The sequence below is a fragment of the Thamnophis elegans genome, chromosome 4 (genome assembly GCF_009769535.1).
Source record: "Thamnophis elegans isolate rThaEle1 chromosome 4, rThaEle1.pri, whole genome shotgun sequence".
Lineage (NCBI taxonomy): Eukaryota > Metazoa > Chordata > Lepidosauria > Squamata > Colubridae > Thamnophis > Thamnophis elegans.
In genome coordinates, this window is record NC_045544.1 from 122,666,071 (window position 1) to 122,682,568 (window position 16,498).

General features: G+C 43.4%; 1 protein-coding gene across 2 annotated transcripts in view; it reads left to right on the forward strand.

The window, feature by feature from the left end:
* The window catches only part of CAMKK1 (calcium/calmodulin dependent protein kinase kinase 1), a 159,423-nt gene extending 152,944 nt beyond the window's left edge, over nucleotides 1-6,479 (forward strand). The window contains exons 16-17 of one of the 2 annotated variants that reach the window (XM_032216843.1): nucleotides 2,343-2,390; nucleotides 5,277-6,479. In XM_032216843.1, coding sequence (XP_032072734.1) covers nucleotides 2,343-2,390; nucleotides 5,277-5,349 — 121 coding nt within the window. In that variant the 3' untranslated portion in view covers nucleotides 5,350-6,479. The remainder of the gene's footprint in view (nucleotides 1-2,342; nucleotides 2,391-5,276) is intronic. The other variant, XM_032216844.1, reaches the window with a different exon arrangement.
* The last annotated feature ends 10,019 nt before the right edge of the window (nucleotides 6,480-16,498 follow it).

A 16,498-nucleotide genomic window follows, 5' to 3' on the forward strand; every position in this document is an offset into this window, starting at 1 on the left:
AGGAGGAGAAGTAATTAGAAAAGCTTTCCAATTTTCACAATTTGTTTAATTAGACAGCATGAAAAAAGTACTCCTTTCTCCTCTCCTTAGAATTGCTTAAAGCAGTCTTTCCATTATTGGATTTTAATTCACATAATTCCCTGTCAGAATTACCACTGACATAAAAAAGTCTGTGCCTCTTAGGCTTAACGCTATTTTAAATTTTGCATTAAGCGTTTCGACAACTGGGGTCACATTCTTTGATACAAGTGAGAAATCAAAATTTTCCTGAAAGCCAATACCTTGTTTCCAAGATATAAAAGCAGTTTAAAATCATATTCCTTGGAGAAGAAATTAAAGAGGGGTTAAGTTTTCCGTTCTAATTTATGTACTTAACCGACCTCATCTACAATTCAGTTTCCTCACAAACAGGCTCTATGGTATTCAAAAGGGTTCTAGCACTTCTAGGACTCACATATTTTATGAAGACTATAATAAGTAAGATTTCCCTTTTAGATTCCCAGCCCTGCCAAATTAAGGATGAATGGAATTTGCAGCCCTGTGATGTTAAAGGACAGTTCCAAGCAGGCTCATCCAGCATTATCAACGGTGAAGAGTGCTGGGAATTGTAGTTTAGCAACAGCTGGAGTTTTATATATTTCCTACCTACTCGGCTTGATATTTTGAAATAACCAGCCTAATTGGTGCTTCTTCAGAAAAGCATAGTTTAAATAATCCTGGCTTATTTTATAAGAAATGCAACTACAGCTGCTAATCTTGGAAACTTCATTTACCCATCATAATGAAAAAGCCCTCCAAAACTCACAGGGTCCTAAGTAATGGTTAAGGTCTTAGTCTAGAACACGGGTGTCAAACCCGCGGCATCATGTTGATGTCACGTGACGTTTTGCAACTTTTCCCCTTTCACAGAGCTGGGGTAGGCGTTGCCTGCCTATGACGTACCTGCCCTGCGGGCTGCCAGTTTGACACCCATGGTCTAGAAGAATGAAAAGCCAAGTTCTAATTCACCTTCACCCATGAAAGCTTTGGGGCCTCCACTTTCAACTACCACAACCTTAGAATGTGTTTGTTGTGGAAAAAGAAGAGTAATATACACAATTTTGAGTATCTGAAAGAAAGAGGGACTATAAGAGAATCAAGCCAATGAATGAATCAAGCCAATGAATAAAAAAAATCAACTAAATAAAATAAATCAATTAACTGCCAATGGCAAGTTTCATGAATTCATTTTGCCTCTTTGAAGGAATTATTTTTTGGTCTTCCCATTATTCCAAAGTGCTACATAAATTCTAAAGGTGCTTTTTCAAAAAGGCAACTGGACTTTGTTTTTCCTTGAAGACATTTTGCTTCTCATCCAAGAAGCTTCCTCTGTTCTGACTGAATGGTGGGGAATGGGAGGCTTTATAACCAATTCTCTTCAAGGAAAAACAAAGTCCAGCTGCCTTTTGAAAAAGCACCTTTGGGACAACTATGACCTGAATGACTGAGACTCTCCATAGACATTTATCTAAACATCTAGACTGCATCCAGTGGTGGGTTTCAAATTTTTTTAGAATCTCTTCTATAGATGTGGCCTGCTTTGTGGGAGTGGCTTGCTGGCCATGTGACTGGGTGGGAGTGGCTTGTGGCCATGTGACCAGGTGGGAGTGGCTTGCCAGCCATGTGACTGGGTGGGTGTGGCCAACTTGTAAAATGTGGTGAAACTCACTTAACAACGCTCTTGCTTAGCAACCAAAATGTTGGCTCAGAAACTCTGGCATTTGAAGCACGAAAGTCTTAAAGCTGCCAACTTACAAGACCCTTGCACCCCTAACCCTTTAGGAAAAAAAACCCAGGGTGTTCAAACTTGACAGCTTTAAGACTTGTGGACTTCAACTCCCAGAATTCCTCCTCCAGTCATGTTGGCTCAGGAACTCTGGCATTTGAAGCACGCAAGTCTTAAAGCTGTCAAGTTACAAGACCCTTGCACCCCTAACCCTTTAGAAAAAAACCCCAGGGGTGTTCAAACTCGACAGCTTTAAGACTTGTGGACTTCAACTCCCAGAATTCCTCCTCTCGCTCTTCATCTTGATGATGTACAGACGGGCAGGGGGAGGGAGCTGGAACCGGTTCTAAATTGCACTGTAGATTTGTGGAACTTCTTCTATAGAAGAGGTTAGAACTGGCAGGAACCCACCCCGACTCCGTCCCTCATTCCCATGAAAATGGTTTTGTTTTGTTTTGTTTCGCTTTGTTTTGTTTTGTTTGGCTCTGCTGCATTTTGACATCCAGATTTCTTGCATGCAATCTCATTATTTGATTGTTTTGTCCCCCTTCTCTTTTGTTTTGGTCTTTGCTTCCAGGCACGGTTTTCAGTTAAGCCCCTCTGTGTATTTGCATCCAGCTTTAAGGTAACTTCATATCTGTGTTCCTCCCACTTGTGCAATGAAATCCTTTATTTCCCACCCTCCATCCCTTCAGTGATTTGTGGTGCTGTATATGTTATAACATGTTTCTTACTTCTACAGCTGAGTGAGCATGTGCCTCCCCATGTGGCCTTTCCTTTTCCCTCTCTTTTCATTGTCCCTTTTCTTTCCTTCTTTCTTAACATCCCCCCCCCCCCCACTTTGGCACTATTGATCAGTGGGACTTGCAATTCTGTTCCTATGATCTAAAATCAGGGTTTCTCAATCTGGACACTCTTAAGATATGTAGGCTTCGACTCCCAGAATCCCCCAAATTCTGCTCACAGCCTGGATTTCGATCCTGACCAGCTCAGGGTTGACTCTGCCTCCCATCCTTCTGAAGTTGGTAAAATAAGGAGCCAGATTGTTGGGGGCGATATGCTGATTCTCGAAACCACTTAGAGAGGAGCCACTCTGGAGTAGTATATAAATCTAAGTGCGATTGCCATCTACAACATACAGTGTCAGGACTATTACAGCCACTATGTAGGATAGCTAGGCAAGGCCAGCAGAGCACACCCATGAACATCAACCAGCAGTCAGAAGACATGATGAAAACTCCTTAATCTCATAATATATGAAAGCCACCATTGGCCCTAAAACCCAAGTTCAAACCTACTAAAACTAGCAAGCTGAAGAGGTGATAGAGTGGGCAATCCATCCTGGAATTGTTAATGCTCTGTCAGTGTTGTGGCCCACCAGCAGCCAGCAGAACTGGTGACAGACTCGGACAGTGAGGAGGTTGGGGAGGAACATGGGCCAGTCCTGGAGGCTGGGGAAGGCTCAGATGAGGGGTCTTCATCGGAGGCAAAGAGGGAGCCAAGGCTGCCTGACAGTTCTCAGCTGCCTTCAGAGCTAGACAGCAGTGAGGGAGAGGAACAGCTGGAGCCTGTTCCCAGTGTGCGCATGCACAGAGCTGCCAGAAGAAAAGAACAACTCAGAAATCAGGGTCAAACTTGAGAATAAGACCAAAGGTGGACGGTGAATGGCCACTCCCATAAGAAATAAAAGAGGAGCAAAAGGGGAGTGGGCTTTTGCAGGAAACCGTTCGTTCGTTCGTTTCAGGAGTGTGAAGATCTGTCCGTGAATCTGAAAGACTCTGTGCCAAGTCTTTCCTTGCACAGCACTGCGTTTGGAAAATATTTACATGGCAGCTTTCCAAGCTAGATAAGGTCTATGGTCATAACTTCACCTTTGAAAGACTGTTTACCAGGCCTTGGCTGAATGTGAATGACAGGAATTCACATTTGTTTAATAAAAGGGTTTTTGTCGGGATCAGGAATCTGCTTCATGCTTTTTGGGGAAACCTAGGTCAGAACATTATCTGACAGATTGCTTGGCTGGTATGCAGTTAGGTAAGACTTTTCTGATCTTTCTGTCTGAGTCTATACATCATGTAGGGAAGCTGATGGTCCCTGCGTTTACTTGTATCAGCCACTGCTTCCTCATTCTCTAACTATATGAGGGCACCTTCGGAGCTAGTCAGCTATCTGGTGCAAAGGCTGGGTTTATCACTCTGGCTGGAGAGAGTGTTGAATAGAAATCAGATATTTTCTAGAGATGTAATGAAGAGCTATGCAAAAAGGAAAGGCCCAGTTAAGCCAACAAACTTGAAAGCAGCCCAGAAAAATTAAAATAAAAACTCTTATATGCCATGGTTGCTTCAAGATAGACTCCTTCTGCAAATGGAGGTTCTCATTATAGCTGACCAATTGCTAAGCAATTGTTAATGGATCCCTTGCCATACTTATTTTACATTCTCTTTTAAAAACCATTGATGGCATCGAGGTGTTTCCATACCAACAAGTCTATCAAGCTCACTATTTTAATTCTGGGTATGTTTTCACACAACTTGACTTGGCCTGATAAAAAAAAATGAGCAGCTGTATTTTCACGGTATGTTGCGAACGTACTTGGCATTTGTCATTATTAATTTGGTTTGTGTGTGTGGCTTGCTGTGTTGTTTGAATCCAAGTCAGTTGACAACTTTGGGGCTCAGCACATTATGCGAGTCCAAAAAAATTAATTATTTTGGTAACTGAATTAAATGTGTTATGTAAATACAGCAGGTAGCTGACTGACTCCTCAGATATTTTTGGCACAGCTGTTTTTCCTATATGCAGAGAGGTCTGAGACTGAATCTTAAGCCCATTGGATCCGAAGTACATGCGCTGCTGTTGAGCGTATCAATAAAGGAAGATTCTAGTCCTCTTGATTTCAGATAACAATCTTTTCTGCACTTGTCAACACTTGCTTCTCCAAATGTAATTTTTGTTTGTTTGTGGAACCAGATGGTTTTTCTCAACTTCTACACATGTTTGTTTTCAACTCCCACAATTCCCCAGCCAGCAATACAGGTAGTCCTCGACTCACGTCCACAATTGAGCCCAGAATTTATGTTGCTGAGAAATTTGCTAAGTGAGTTTTGCTCCATCTTATGACTTTTCTTACCACGTTGGTTAAGAGAATCACTGCAGTTGTTCAGTTAGTAACACGGTTGTGAAGTGAACCTGGCTTCCCCCTTGATTTTGCTCATCAGAAAGTCACCAAAAGAGATCAGGTGACCTGGGGACACTGCAGCCGTCATAAATATGGGTCAATTGCCAAGCTTCTGAGGTTCAATCACCTGGCCATGGGGGACGCTGCAATGGTCATGCGTGTGAAAACTGGTCCTAAGTCACTTTTCTCAGTGCGATTGTAACTATGGTCACTAAATGAACTGTTGCAAGCCGAGGACTACCTGTAGCGTATGTGCTTCTGCAGTTAACCTCTTGGATGAAGCAAATGGCTTCTTGAATGTGATGATGTATTCTTCCTCTTGATGATGTTTAGAAACCAAGGAAGCCGGGAAGGGATGAAAGATCCAGAACTGCCCGACGTGAATGAAGATGAGACGACCACTTGAACCCCCTCACATCACACGGACTGATCATCCAGCTACTGCTGTAACTATTGTAACCGGTGGTGTTGTCTTGCACGCCATGCTGTTCTCATCAACCGGGCTTCGTGATCTGTGGGAGAGACAGAAGACATAAGCGCAACGCTAAGAACTAAAGCAGCAAACCCCCAACTCAAGAAACGGTGCGCTGAATAGCTAATCCTTCATGCAACCTGCTGCCTGCATTTCTCCCCCCCCCCCACACACACACACCATATAAGACATTTCGATGTTGTAAACTTGAGATGTGCCTCTTCCTGCTGTGTTTCATGTTGTGGTAACGTGTGTTTTTGGTCAGTTTTGCTGAATGTCCCTTGCTAGGAGCTGCTCAGTTCAAAGTCCTATTCCAGCTCTAAATTAGGGCATGAGCTATTAAAGCAATGGGATTGCAAGCCCAGGTTATCCCTCAACACATTAGAAACCTTTTCACCTCTCTTAACTGCTGGCTCAAGGGCGCCCGTTAACTTTGGCTTGTTTTGAAATGCAACAACAATACAGTAGCCCGTGCGGTAAGTATTCAGCTTGTTTTGCTTCGGCATGTTTCCTAAGTTGCACATGGCTGTATAGGTTGGAACATGCCCAGTGAGGTTGCTAAAAACTAGAAAGACTTCTGGATTTCTCCTCCTTCAGATATTTCCCCCAATTCTGAATTGTCTGCTCATTTCCAGACATTCCAAATTAAGGGAGCTAAGATGACAGTTTCCCCTTGTCTTCTGCCTTTCTTCCCTTTTGCACATGGAAAAGGGCTAAAGCTCAGTGGGAGGATAGATAGTTTTCTGCATGCTTTTGGATCCAAATCCTGGGCCCGTCTTCTTATGGAACTGAGAAGGCCTCTTCTGTGAGATGAGGAATGCTGCTGCTGGCCAGAACTGACAATAACTCTGCCAGATGATTCGTGGTTTTTGACTTCACATAAGTTAGCATCATATGTTCCGTCCAAATGATAGCCAAAAAAGCAAACTTGACATTATGTAAGCAGTGGCTAAGCCTATGCCATGTGAGAATTCTGCTCCTAGAGACGTCAGCTTTTTATTCCATGTTCTCATAGAACTGGGTATGTTTGGATTATTGAGCTAACTTATTTCTGCGTCAGCCACTGCAAAGGAAAAAAACTGCAAGATTTCAATGTTTTAAGTAGGAAATAACTTGGAGCTCTGGGGATTGAGGAAAAGGTCGGGGTTTCCCCCCATTTATTCCTGATTCTTCTTACCTCCCTCCATCTCAACTCAAAGCTCTTATGATAGATTTCACTGGCTATCCTGTCAGTAAACTTCCCCTTCATCTTTCTAGTCTAAATATTTAGGAGAAATTGCAGCGGGGAAAATGGTGCATGGGCCATAAGTTTATTTTGTGGAATTGTTTATCAGCATTACAGGAGCCTCATCATAACATCATGCAAAAAAATAAATAAATCTTGATTCAGTCATCCGCGTAATCAGGATCAAACTTAATGGGATGTAGAGGGAGCTTTTTCAACTTTACCACTGCACCAGTAGATCTGTTCTAGTGGCATGATTAATTGTAGAAATGTTCATTAAACCAGATTCGTTCATTCCTGTGGGTTGAAATAAACACACACAGGATATACACCACATATAACATGCCATTGCAAACTGTCAAATTTAATAACTGGAATGCATTTCTCAGAAGTTTGCCTACAGCTATGACTCTCAAGGCAGAAAACATTTCCAAAGCCATTTTCAGGTCAGAGGGCCTGTCCCTTCAGCAGATAGTTGCCTGCCTGCCTTGATTTGTGCAGTCTCAAAGAATCTGTCACTGTCTATTGATCATATGCCAATAGACACAATGAGCCAAATGTGGAGCAATAGCAATAGCAATAGCAGTGGACTTATATACCGCTTCATAGGCCTTTCAGGCCTCTCTAAGCGGTTTACAGAGAGTCAGCATATTGCCCCCAACAATCTGGGTCCTCATTTTACCCACCTCGGAAGGATGGAAGGCTGAGTCAACCCTGAGCCGGTGAGATTTGAACCGCTGACCTGCTGATCTAGCAGTAGCCTGCAGTGCTGCATTTAACCACTGCGCCACCTTGGTTCTATCCCACATCCAGGATACATTTACAGTATAGCAAACCCTTTTAGTTCCCATCAGAATTTTATTTTTGAATAACAGAATAACACAGTTGGAAGGGACCTTGGAGCTCTTCGAGTCCAACTCCCTACTCAGGCAGGAAACCCTATATACCTGTGATGGAGAACCTATGGCACGTGAGCCGGAAGTGGCACACAGAGCCATCTCTCCGGGCACGCAAGCTGTCACCCGTTGCTCTTCCGGGTTCTGGCGCGACGGCCCGCTCGTCTTCACACACGCGGGAGCAACGTAAACTGCATGTGCCTGCCAGGAAGATGATCTTCTGATTTCCAGTCTGCACATGTGCACCAGCCAGATGGTCTTTGCATGCACATGCATGCCAGAAACCAGAAGAACAGGTGGGCGGCGTTCATGCGTGTGCCGGAAACCAGAAGATCATCTTCCCAGCGCACACGAGAAACTGGAAAACCAGGTGGGCGGTGTGCATGTGCGTGCTGGAAACTGGAAGATCATCTTCCCAGTGCGCACATGTGCACTGGGCTGCTGCTCTTCCGGTTTCTGGCATGCACACGCACACTCCTGTTTTGGCACTTGGTGCCAAAAAGGTTCACCAGCACTGCTATATACCATTTCAGACAAATGGTTGTCCAATCATTGATCCTGCAACAATTTTAGTCCATCACTTGATTAAGAGCAAACTTTTGCATTCTGCATTGTAAGTCTATAAAGACGCTTATTCAGAATCACACACATTAGGACTCTAAAGAATACAGGGAAGTAAGTGGTGAGGAGTTTCATTCTCTACTGGTTATTGGGATGTTGTACCTGGGTTCTGCCACAGGGATGAGCAACCTGCAGTGGTATTGAAGTTCTCATTCTCACCAGAATAATCTGGGCTGCATTCGTACCAAGTTGATTGAGACTAAAGGGGACCTTGTTGGGATAGAACTAAAAAGGGTGATGCCACCAATTCTTTCCCTTTTTCACACCTCCACCCCACAATCTCTTGTTTTACACTCAATTTTCTCACTCTTCCTCCTTATATTGAAATGGGGAGGAATTTATTACCCTAACCAGCATCCAAATTGACACTTTACAAAGAGAATTTGAACTTCTAAACAAGGGCTTTATGAAACTATGACAAAGACTACATGTGGCATAAGGGCTATTGGTTGCCCAGAGTATTCTACTAAGTCTGGGATTGTTTATTCAGATGTGTTTAACCTGGTAACCAAGTTAATCTGTTTTGAGGTTTGCACAGCTCATGAATTATGATCTAGCAGAACAGACTGGGTTCTATTAAAAAATAAACAAACCTTAGTATATTGTGTCAATGCTCCATTAGGTTTAGTTAACTAGGTTAATGTACATTTGAACACAGCTTGGCATTTTTTGTTACATTTTCCTGTACAAAGCAAAAAACATTGAAGACCTTCCAAACCACTTAAGTTGCTTCTTTATCATTCTGCCAATCTAATATCTCTCTGAGATTTACACTCAACATATCACAGCTTTTACAATAGTAAACTTAAAGCTTGGGTATATTTAGAATTGGCTTCCAGATGGTAAGAGAATAATGGCAGGGACTTACAAAAAGGAGAACAGATTCTGACCTGCTTCTGGGGCATGTGCTTCAACGTGTAGAAATCCAGGTCATTTTGAGATAATCCTATTTTTATATGTATGACTGATGCTTAAATTAAGGCATGGAAAGATGGCCTTTGTGTGTTTTGTCTTCATTTATAAATCCGTCTCATATTCTCATCAGCAAATTCAGAATTATTTTTTTATTATGTTTGATATTTTAAGGCATTATGATAGGCATTTGGGTTTGTGCATTTAGCTAAGAAACGCATGACAAAATTTGGAGATGTTCAAAAACCAAGTCTTTCTATAATCCCACATATTTGTCTAGCAACTATGGTTAATTTGGTTAAAAAAAACATAACTTCAAAATTATGTCTTCAGGTACCTCTGTAAAAAAAAATCACCTGTTGCCAAAAATGTATTCCATTATTATGTAAATATTATGAAGCAGTTGCTGTCCTTGTCCTTCCCCTCCCACATTAAAGTTGATTTTAACAGTTATTCAAACATATAGCAAATTATTTGATTTTCAGGATCGTGGGACACATATATGCACAAATCATTTGATTTTCCTCTGTTTTTCATTTGCAAGCTACCCAAACGTTGACTTTGAATTCTATTCAACTTTCTATTTCTGCAGTATCTGTGTAACAACCTTCCTCCATTTGTTGTCTTCTGAATGGGTTACACTTCAACTTTCGAGAAGACCAGAGAGAAGAAATGTTCTCATCTTTGTAACAGAGCATTTAAGAAACCACAAAACTATCATTTGGGGGGGGGGTGTTATCTACAAAGATCTTCAGCTGGTTATTAAATGGCATCTTTGTGAGTCCTTAGATAAGAATGCCACAATTAACAGGATCTGGCCTGGTTTGTAACCAATCAATTCTCCCAAACTAAACTTACCGATACTTTTTTTTTTGGGGGGGGGGGCAGAGCTAATAGTTAAGAATTCTCCACTGAGTACATCCTGGCTGGAGACTTCTGGGAATTGCAGTCCATATATATCCTAAAATAACAGGTTGAAAAACTTTGTTATAGAGATATGGTACCTGGAACTCAACTCCACAGAGTCTGTCATGATAATCTCCATAATAAAATGGTAACACACTGGTTGGATGATACTACTGTTAAATGTACTCCCAGTTGGCTGAATAACCACATCCGAACACTGCTCATTAATAGCTCCACTTCAGTCTGGAAAGAAGTATTGTGTCAAATGCCACAGACAGAGGCATTTTGAGTAGTTCGGCGAATTGGCAAATACCACCTCCGGCTAGCTCTGCACCCATCTATTCGCTGCCTCCCATGTCCCAGCTGATCAGCTGGGTCTTCTTCTGTTGCCCTGCACAGGAGAAGAAGCTGGAAAGCAGGTTAGTGGGGTGGGGAGGGAATGGGGATTTTGCAGTATCCTTCCCCTGCCACACCCACCAAGCCAGGCCATGCCCATAGGGCTGTGTCTGGGTCATGGGTTCAGCACAGTTACCATAACAAGATTGAAAGACTTGGAGGAGGGATATATCAAGTTTGCAAATGACACATTGATGGGAGGGAAAGTTGTTACTTTACAGGTATTCCTCACTTAGCAACAGAGGTGGGTTGCTGCCGGTTCGGCCCGGTTCAGGAATTCAGGCCTGGGTCACAGAACCAACAGTGACCCAGGCCTGAAATGCCCCCAAACTAGTTCTCCGGTGTCTTCTGCCATTACTGGCATGGTTCTGCGCATGCACAGAGCAATTTTTAGTCAAATGCGTATGCGCAAGCAATGCACAGCTGGTAAAGCACAATGCGCAGTGAACTGGTACTAACCGGTTCAGGAACCCACCCCTGCTTAGCAACCATAATTGGGACCAACAGTTGCATTGCTAAGCATTACAGTCACTAAGCAGACGATCATGTGACTGCAGTGGACTTATGATATCACTTCCCATTTGGTCACTAAGCAAGTCACCTTAGTCATTTAACAAACTATCACTGCCATATGCAACTTTACTTTCACCTCCTCCATTAATTCTGTTAGTCACAAGCCAGTCGGGAAGCAGACAAATGGTGAGCACATGACCCCAGGAACTGTGAAAGTCAAAATGCGAGGATTGGTCACCAAAGTTGTTTCCCCCCCCCCTCAATGTTAACTTTGAACGGTTACTAAACAAGGCAGTTGTTAACCAAGGACTAGCTCTGAAGCAGAAAGAAGATTCAAAAAGAACTAGACAGGCTTGAAGAGTGAGCTGAAATAAATAGGATGGAACTTAATAAGGAGAAGCATAAAGTACTACATCTGGACAGGAAAAATTAGGGCAAAATATAGCTTGGAGCAGACCTGGCTTGGCAATCGTACATGTGAACAAGATCTAGGTGTTCTTGTTGACCAGAAGTTAAATGTGAGTCAGGAGTGTAATGCAGCTGTAAAAGTCAAATGTTATGTTGGGGTACTTTCACAGGAACACAGAGTCTAGTTAATGGGAAATAATACCTCCATTTATCTGCCATGGTCACATTCCATTTGGCATATTATGCCCATTTGTGGGCATCACAATTCAAAAGAGACAGTGACAAATGATGTTCAGCGGAGGGTTGCCAATATGATGAAGGATTTAGAACCAAGCCCTCAGAGGAACAGCTGAAGAATCTCTCTGTTTAGCTTGCAAAAGAGACAACTGAAGGAAGATTTGAAGAAGCAGTCTTCAAGTATTTGAAAGGTTGACATATAAAAGAGGAAGTGGATTTATTCCTTACAGACTGAGGGAGCAGGACTAGAACTAACAGCTGTCAGAAGGAACATCCTGACCAGACTAGCTGTCAGCCAAGGGAAGAAGCTACCACATGATCGAGTTTTCCTATGGAGATCTTTCAAACGAGGGCTAAATGATTATGGACCACTCACTAGATTGGACTAGATGACCCCTCAAGTCCCTTCCAGACTACTATTTCCAAAATTCCGTAATCTGTGGACATCATAGCCAATGTTGAAGTCTACACTGTAATTTGGAAGGCTGCTTGCGGTGAGATACTTACTTCTAAAAATGTGTGTGTCACCTGTCCATGGAGATTGCCAATCATCCAGGTTATGGTTTGTCCCAAAGGTGCTTTTTCAAAGTGTGTGTCACCTATTCATTGGATTCTAGCGTTCGCTCGCTCCCCTCACCCACTCCCTCCCTCCCCACCTCCCTCCCTCCCTCCCTCCCTTCAAATTAGTCTTAGCTGATGGTGACTACATTAACAAGTCTTTGCATTTTTCATTGTTTTCAGAAATGGTTTGCCATTGTTTTCTTCCCAAGAGTGAGAAAGAGAATGACTGGTCCAAGTGTTCCAATATCTCAGGGGTTGCAACAAAGAAGAGGGAGTCAAACTATTCTCCAAGGCACCTGAGGGTAGAACAAGAAGCAATGGGTGGAAGCTAATCAAGGAGAGAAGCAACTTAGAACTGAGGAGAAATTTCCTGACAGTTAGAACAATTAATCAATAGAACAGAAGTTGCCTCCAGAAGTTGTGAACGCCCCAACACTGGACGTCTTTAAGAAGATGTTGGATATCCATTTGTCTGAAATGGTATAGGGTTTCCTGCCTAAGCAAGGGGTTAGACTAGAAGACCTCCAAGGTCCCTTCCAACTCTGCTATTGTATTGTAAGGCACCTAGTTGACTTTATGCCTAAAGCAGGACTAGAACACACAGTCTTTCAATTTCTCCCAATTTTATCCCTTAATCACTACACCTAAAATCTATAAAATCTAATAAAAGGCCACATTTCTACTCTCTGCTGTCCATAACTATTTCCCATTCTGAAGTTCCCATGAAAGATGGGTCTTGGATAGGTTAGAATGCCCCAAAGCAATGGTGTTGCTGTTGAGAAGGCCATTCGGGAGAGGGGTGCCTTCTTGATTTTTTATTTATTATTTATTTGTTTAGTCAAGTATGAATTGGATAACAGATATAAGTATAAACATGATTATGAATACGTGAAATATGAATATGAATGCAAGGTAATAGTAGGACAGGGACATGGTAGGCACGCTGGTGTGCTTATGCATGCCCCTTAATTTCTCAAAGGGAGGGTACCTGTAGCTCCCCCTTTCGACTAGACGATATCTGGGATGGGATAGATCATTCTTTCATGGGATTCCACCTGGTACAGGTGGTCCTGAAGGTAATAACCGCATAAGTGGTTCACCCGCACTTTTAACTGGGCCCAGAAGCAGACTAGCAAGCAAAATGGTCCCTTCAAACCAGGGTTTTTCTTCTGTTACACTGGTTGGTATCAGTCCACTGGTTGGGCAGCTTCTGAGTTATATTTAAAGATGATTCTGCATTTCAACAGTTTTGAGTGTGAGATGATACAAACGTGGCTTATTATTTTCAATACCAGGAAAGTCCCAATTAGCAAAACAGACAAACTGACCAAAGGCCAACCTGGCCAATGCCTTTACTTTCTGCTGTAGCAGGAGCCACAAGTTCAAGACTTCCTAAATTGTGCATCTGTTGTTCTTTGAAGAACAATTAATGGAGCATCCATGGATTCTAAAGCCTTTGTAACAACAGGAACTCTACTTTGCTAGGGTTGTATTTGATTCTGTTCCCCCTCATTCAAACCCCATAGAATACCGGATCTGGAGGGATTACCTTGCCCACCCAATTCAAAGTTACTGTGAGCAATTTTGCCTGCAAAATTGTCAGGCAATCTGCCCACAATAGCTGGTGGGAGGACTTTCAAGGCCCACAGCCCCTAAAGAAAGTGAGTTATTCTAAACGAAGCTGGCACTAAACAGTACATGGAAATAGCAATGCTTCACCATGGTTACCGATACAAGCAACCTCAAACAAGAGCTCATACTTGCATTCAGATCATCCTCCTTTCTTGTCTTTCACTAGCATCTCTGATACGACTGTGTTGTGGCCCAGCAGGTGCCGTTGGAGCTGCCACCAGACTCCGACAGCGAGGGGCCCTCTGAGTCGGCTCTGGAGGATGTGGAGGAACCTGGACAGGGTTCCAACTCCGAGCAGGGTGCAGAGAGGCTGGTTGGCCACTAGGAGGCACCTGAGCCTTGGACCAGTGGGAAGGAGACAAGGGAGAGTGAGCTGGAAGCCAGTAGTGAGTTGTTCCTGGTTGCACGCCATCGAAGAGCTACTACGCGTCAGGAACAATTACGCAATTACAGGAGGTGATTGTACTCAGCTGGTGGTCATTAGGATCCTCTCCAGACTATAAAAAATTACTTGTGCACACGGCCCACTTTGCAGAAGTCAACACAGGATTGAATGTTGGAGGACAGTACTGGGAGCTTGGCAGGCTGGATTGCTGCCAAGCCTTATCTGTGTTTATTGCTGCCTGAGTTTGTCTGAGTTGCTGCCAAGGTCCTTATCTGTTTGTTCTGTTTGGCTTTCAGCCACTGAGGTTTTGGTGTCTTGCTATTAAAGGACATTCCAGTTAAGCTTGTCTCGGCATTCGTTACTGGACGGAGGAGGGGGACAGAACACGACTGTATCTCCTAATGCACTTCCTGCTTTCACTGCTTGTCATGGAGCTCATGAGCACCCCTAGACTGATAATTTGGCAGAAAATACTTTGGAGCAGTCTATCAAACCTCCCTGTGGTTGCAACATTCTAGAGCTCAATTAGGCAGACAAACACCCCAATGCTTGTCAATCTCTGGGACACCCACATACCCCTCAGTCAGTTATATTTATAAGGTATTTAGGACATCCCATCTTAAGAGATCATTTGCATTATAGAGTTGTAGGAGAAGAAGAGCAGAGCCTCCGCTTGGGGACAGAGTCAAAACAGGAATCAGTCTGGAGATGTTATGTTCCCATATGTCCAGCCTTGAATTCATTAGCTCTTATCTAGTGCAAAAGACGCTTGCTCCTGGGGAGGAAAGCTATGGCAAATCTAGACAGCATACGAAAAAGCAGAGACATCACCCTGCCAACAAAAGTGCGTATAGTCAAGGTTATGGTTTTCCCACTTGCAATGTATGGCTGTGAAAGTTGGACCATAAGAAAGCCTCAGTGCCAAAGAATTGAGGCCTTTGAACTATGGTGCTGGAGAAGACTCCTGTGAGTCCCTTGGACTGCAAGGCGGTCAAACTGGTCAGTCCTAGAGGAGATCAACCCTGACTGCTCTTTAGAAGGCCAGATCCTGAAGATGAAACTTAAATACTTTGGCCACCTAAAGAGAAGGAAGGACTCACTGGAGAAGAGCCTCATGCTGGAAAGATTGAGGGCAAAAGAAGAAGGGGACAACAGAGAATGAGGTGACTGGATGGAGTCACCGAAGCAGTAGCCATGAGCTTAAATGGACTCCAGAGGATGGTAGAGGACAGATTTAGATTTAGATTTTAACTTTATTTGTATGCCGCCCTTTTCCCTGAGGGGACTCAGGGCGGCTCACAATTCAGGGGGAGGGAAGTACAAAACAAGTTATACACATGAGACAATACATAGTTAAAAAGCACAACAGTCATACTATTCGGGTGGGGTTGAAATCTTTAGCCCCAGGCCTGTCGGGACAGCCAGGTTTTAAGGGCTACGCGGAAGGTCTGGAGGGTGGTGAGGGTACGAATCTCCACGGGGAGTTCGTTCCATAGGGTTGGAGCAGCCACCGAGAAGGCTCTCCTCCGGGTAGTTGCCAGTCGACATTGACCGGCTGATGGAATTCGGAGGAGGCCTAGTCTATGGGATCTTATTGGCCTTGTGGAACTAATTGGCAGTAGGCGGTCTCTCAAGTCTGGAGGAATGTTGTCCATGGGGTTTGTGATGGGTCAGACATGATCACAACTAACAGCAACAGTGCAAATTTAGTGCTGACCTTAGTTGACTAGATTCCTGTGAATATCCGCAATAAATCTTCTTAACCAGAACTTAACATGTGGTCCTGATACTTTATGCCGGACAGGAGATCAGAAGTGGCCACAAGCCCCAAGGAGACCAGATGGTGATATAACCTCAACAATAGACTGATGATACTGTTCTCCAGCCTCAATTCCCATCCTAACACAACTCTCTTCTGCATTATAAGCCACCTAGAATCAGAAGGTTAAGGTAGAGAGGCATATAAATTAATCATTTATGAGGGGGGCAATCTATCACCAGCCTAGCAATTACCTCGAAAACTTGGGAAGCAGTTTGATGGGTAGAGGGAATACAGTAGTCCAACAATACCTCTGCAATTGAATTAGCACCCATGATGTTAAGACATCATTCTCACAGCCTTCATCAGAATTGCTTTTCATCTGCATTCTATGATGAGAGCCATGGTGGTGCAGTGGTTAGAGTGCAGTACTGCAGGCTACTTCTGCTGACTACCGGCTGCCTGCAATTTGGCAGATTGAATCTCACCAGGCTCAAGATTGACTCAGCTTCCATCCTTCCGAGGTGTTGGGGCCAATAGGCTGACTCTGTAAACTGCTTAGAGAAGGCTGAGAAGCATTTTGAAGCGGTTTATAAGTTTAAGTGCTATTGCTAAGTGCTATTTCTATGTCC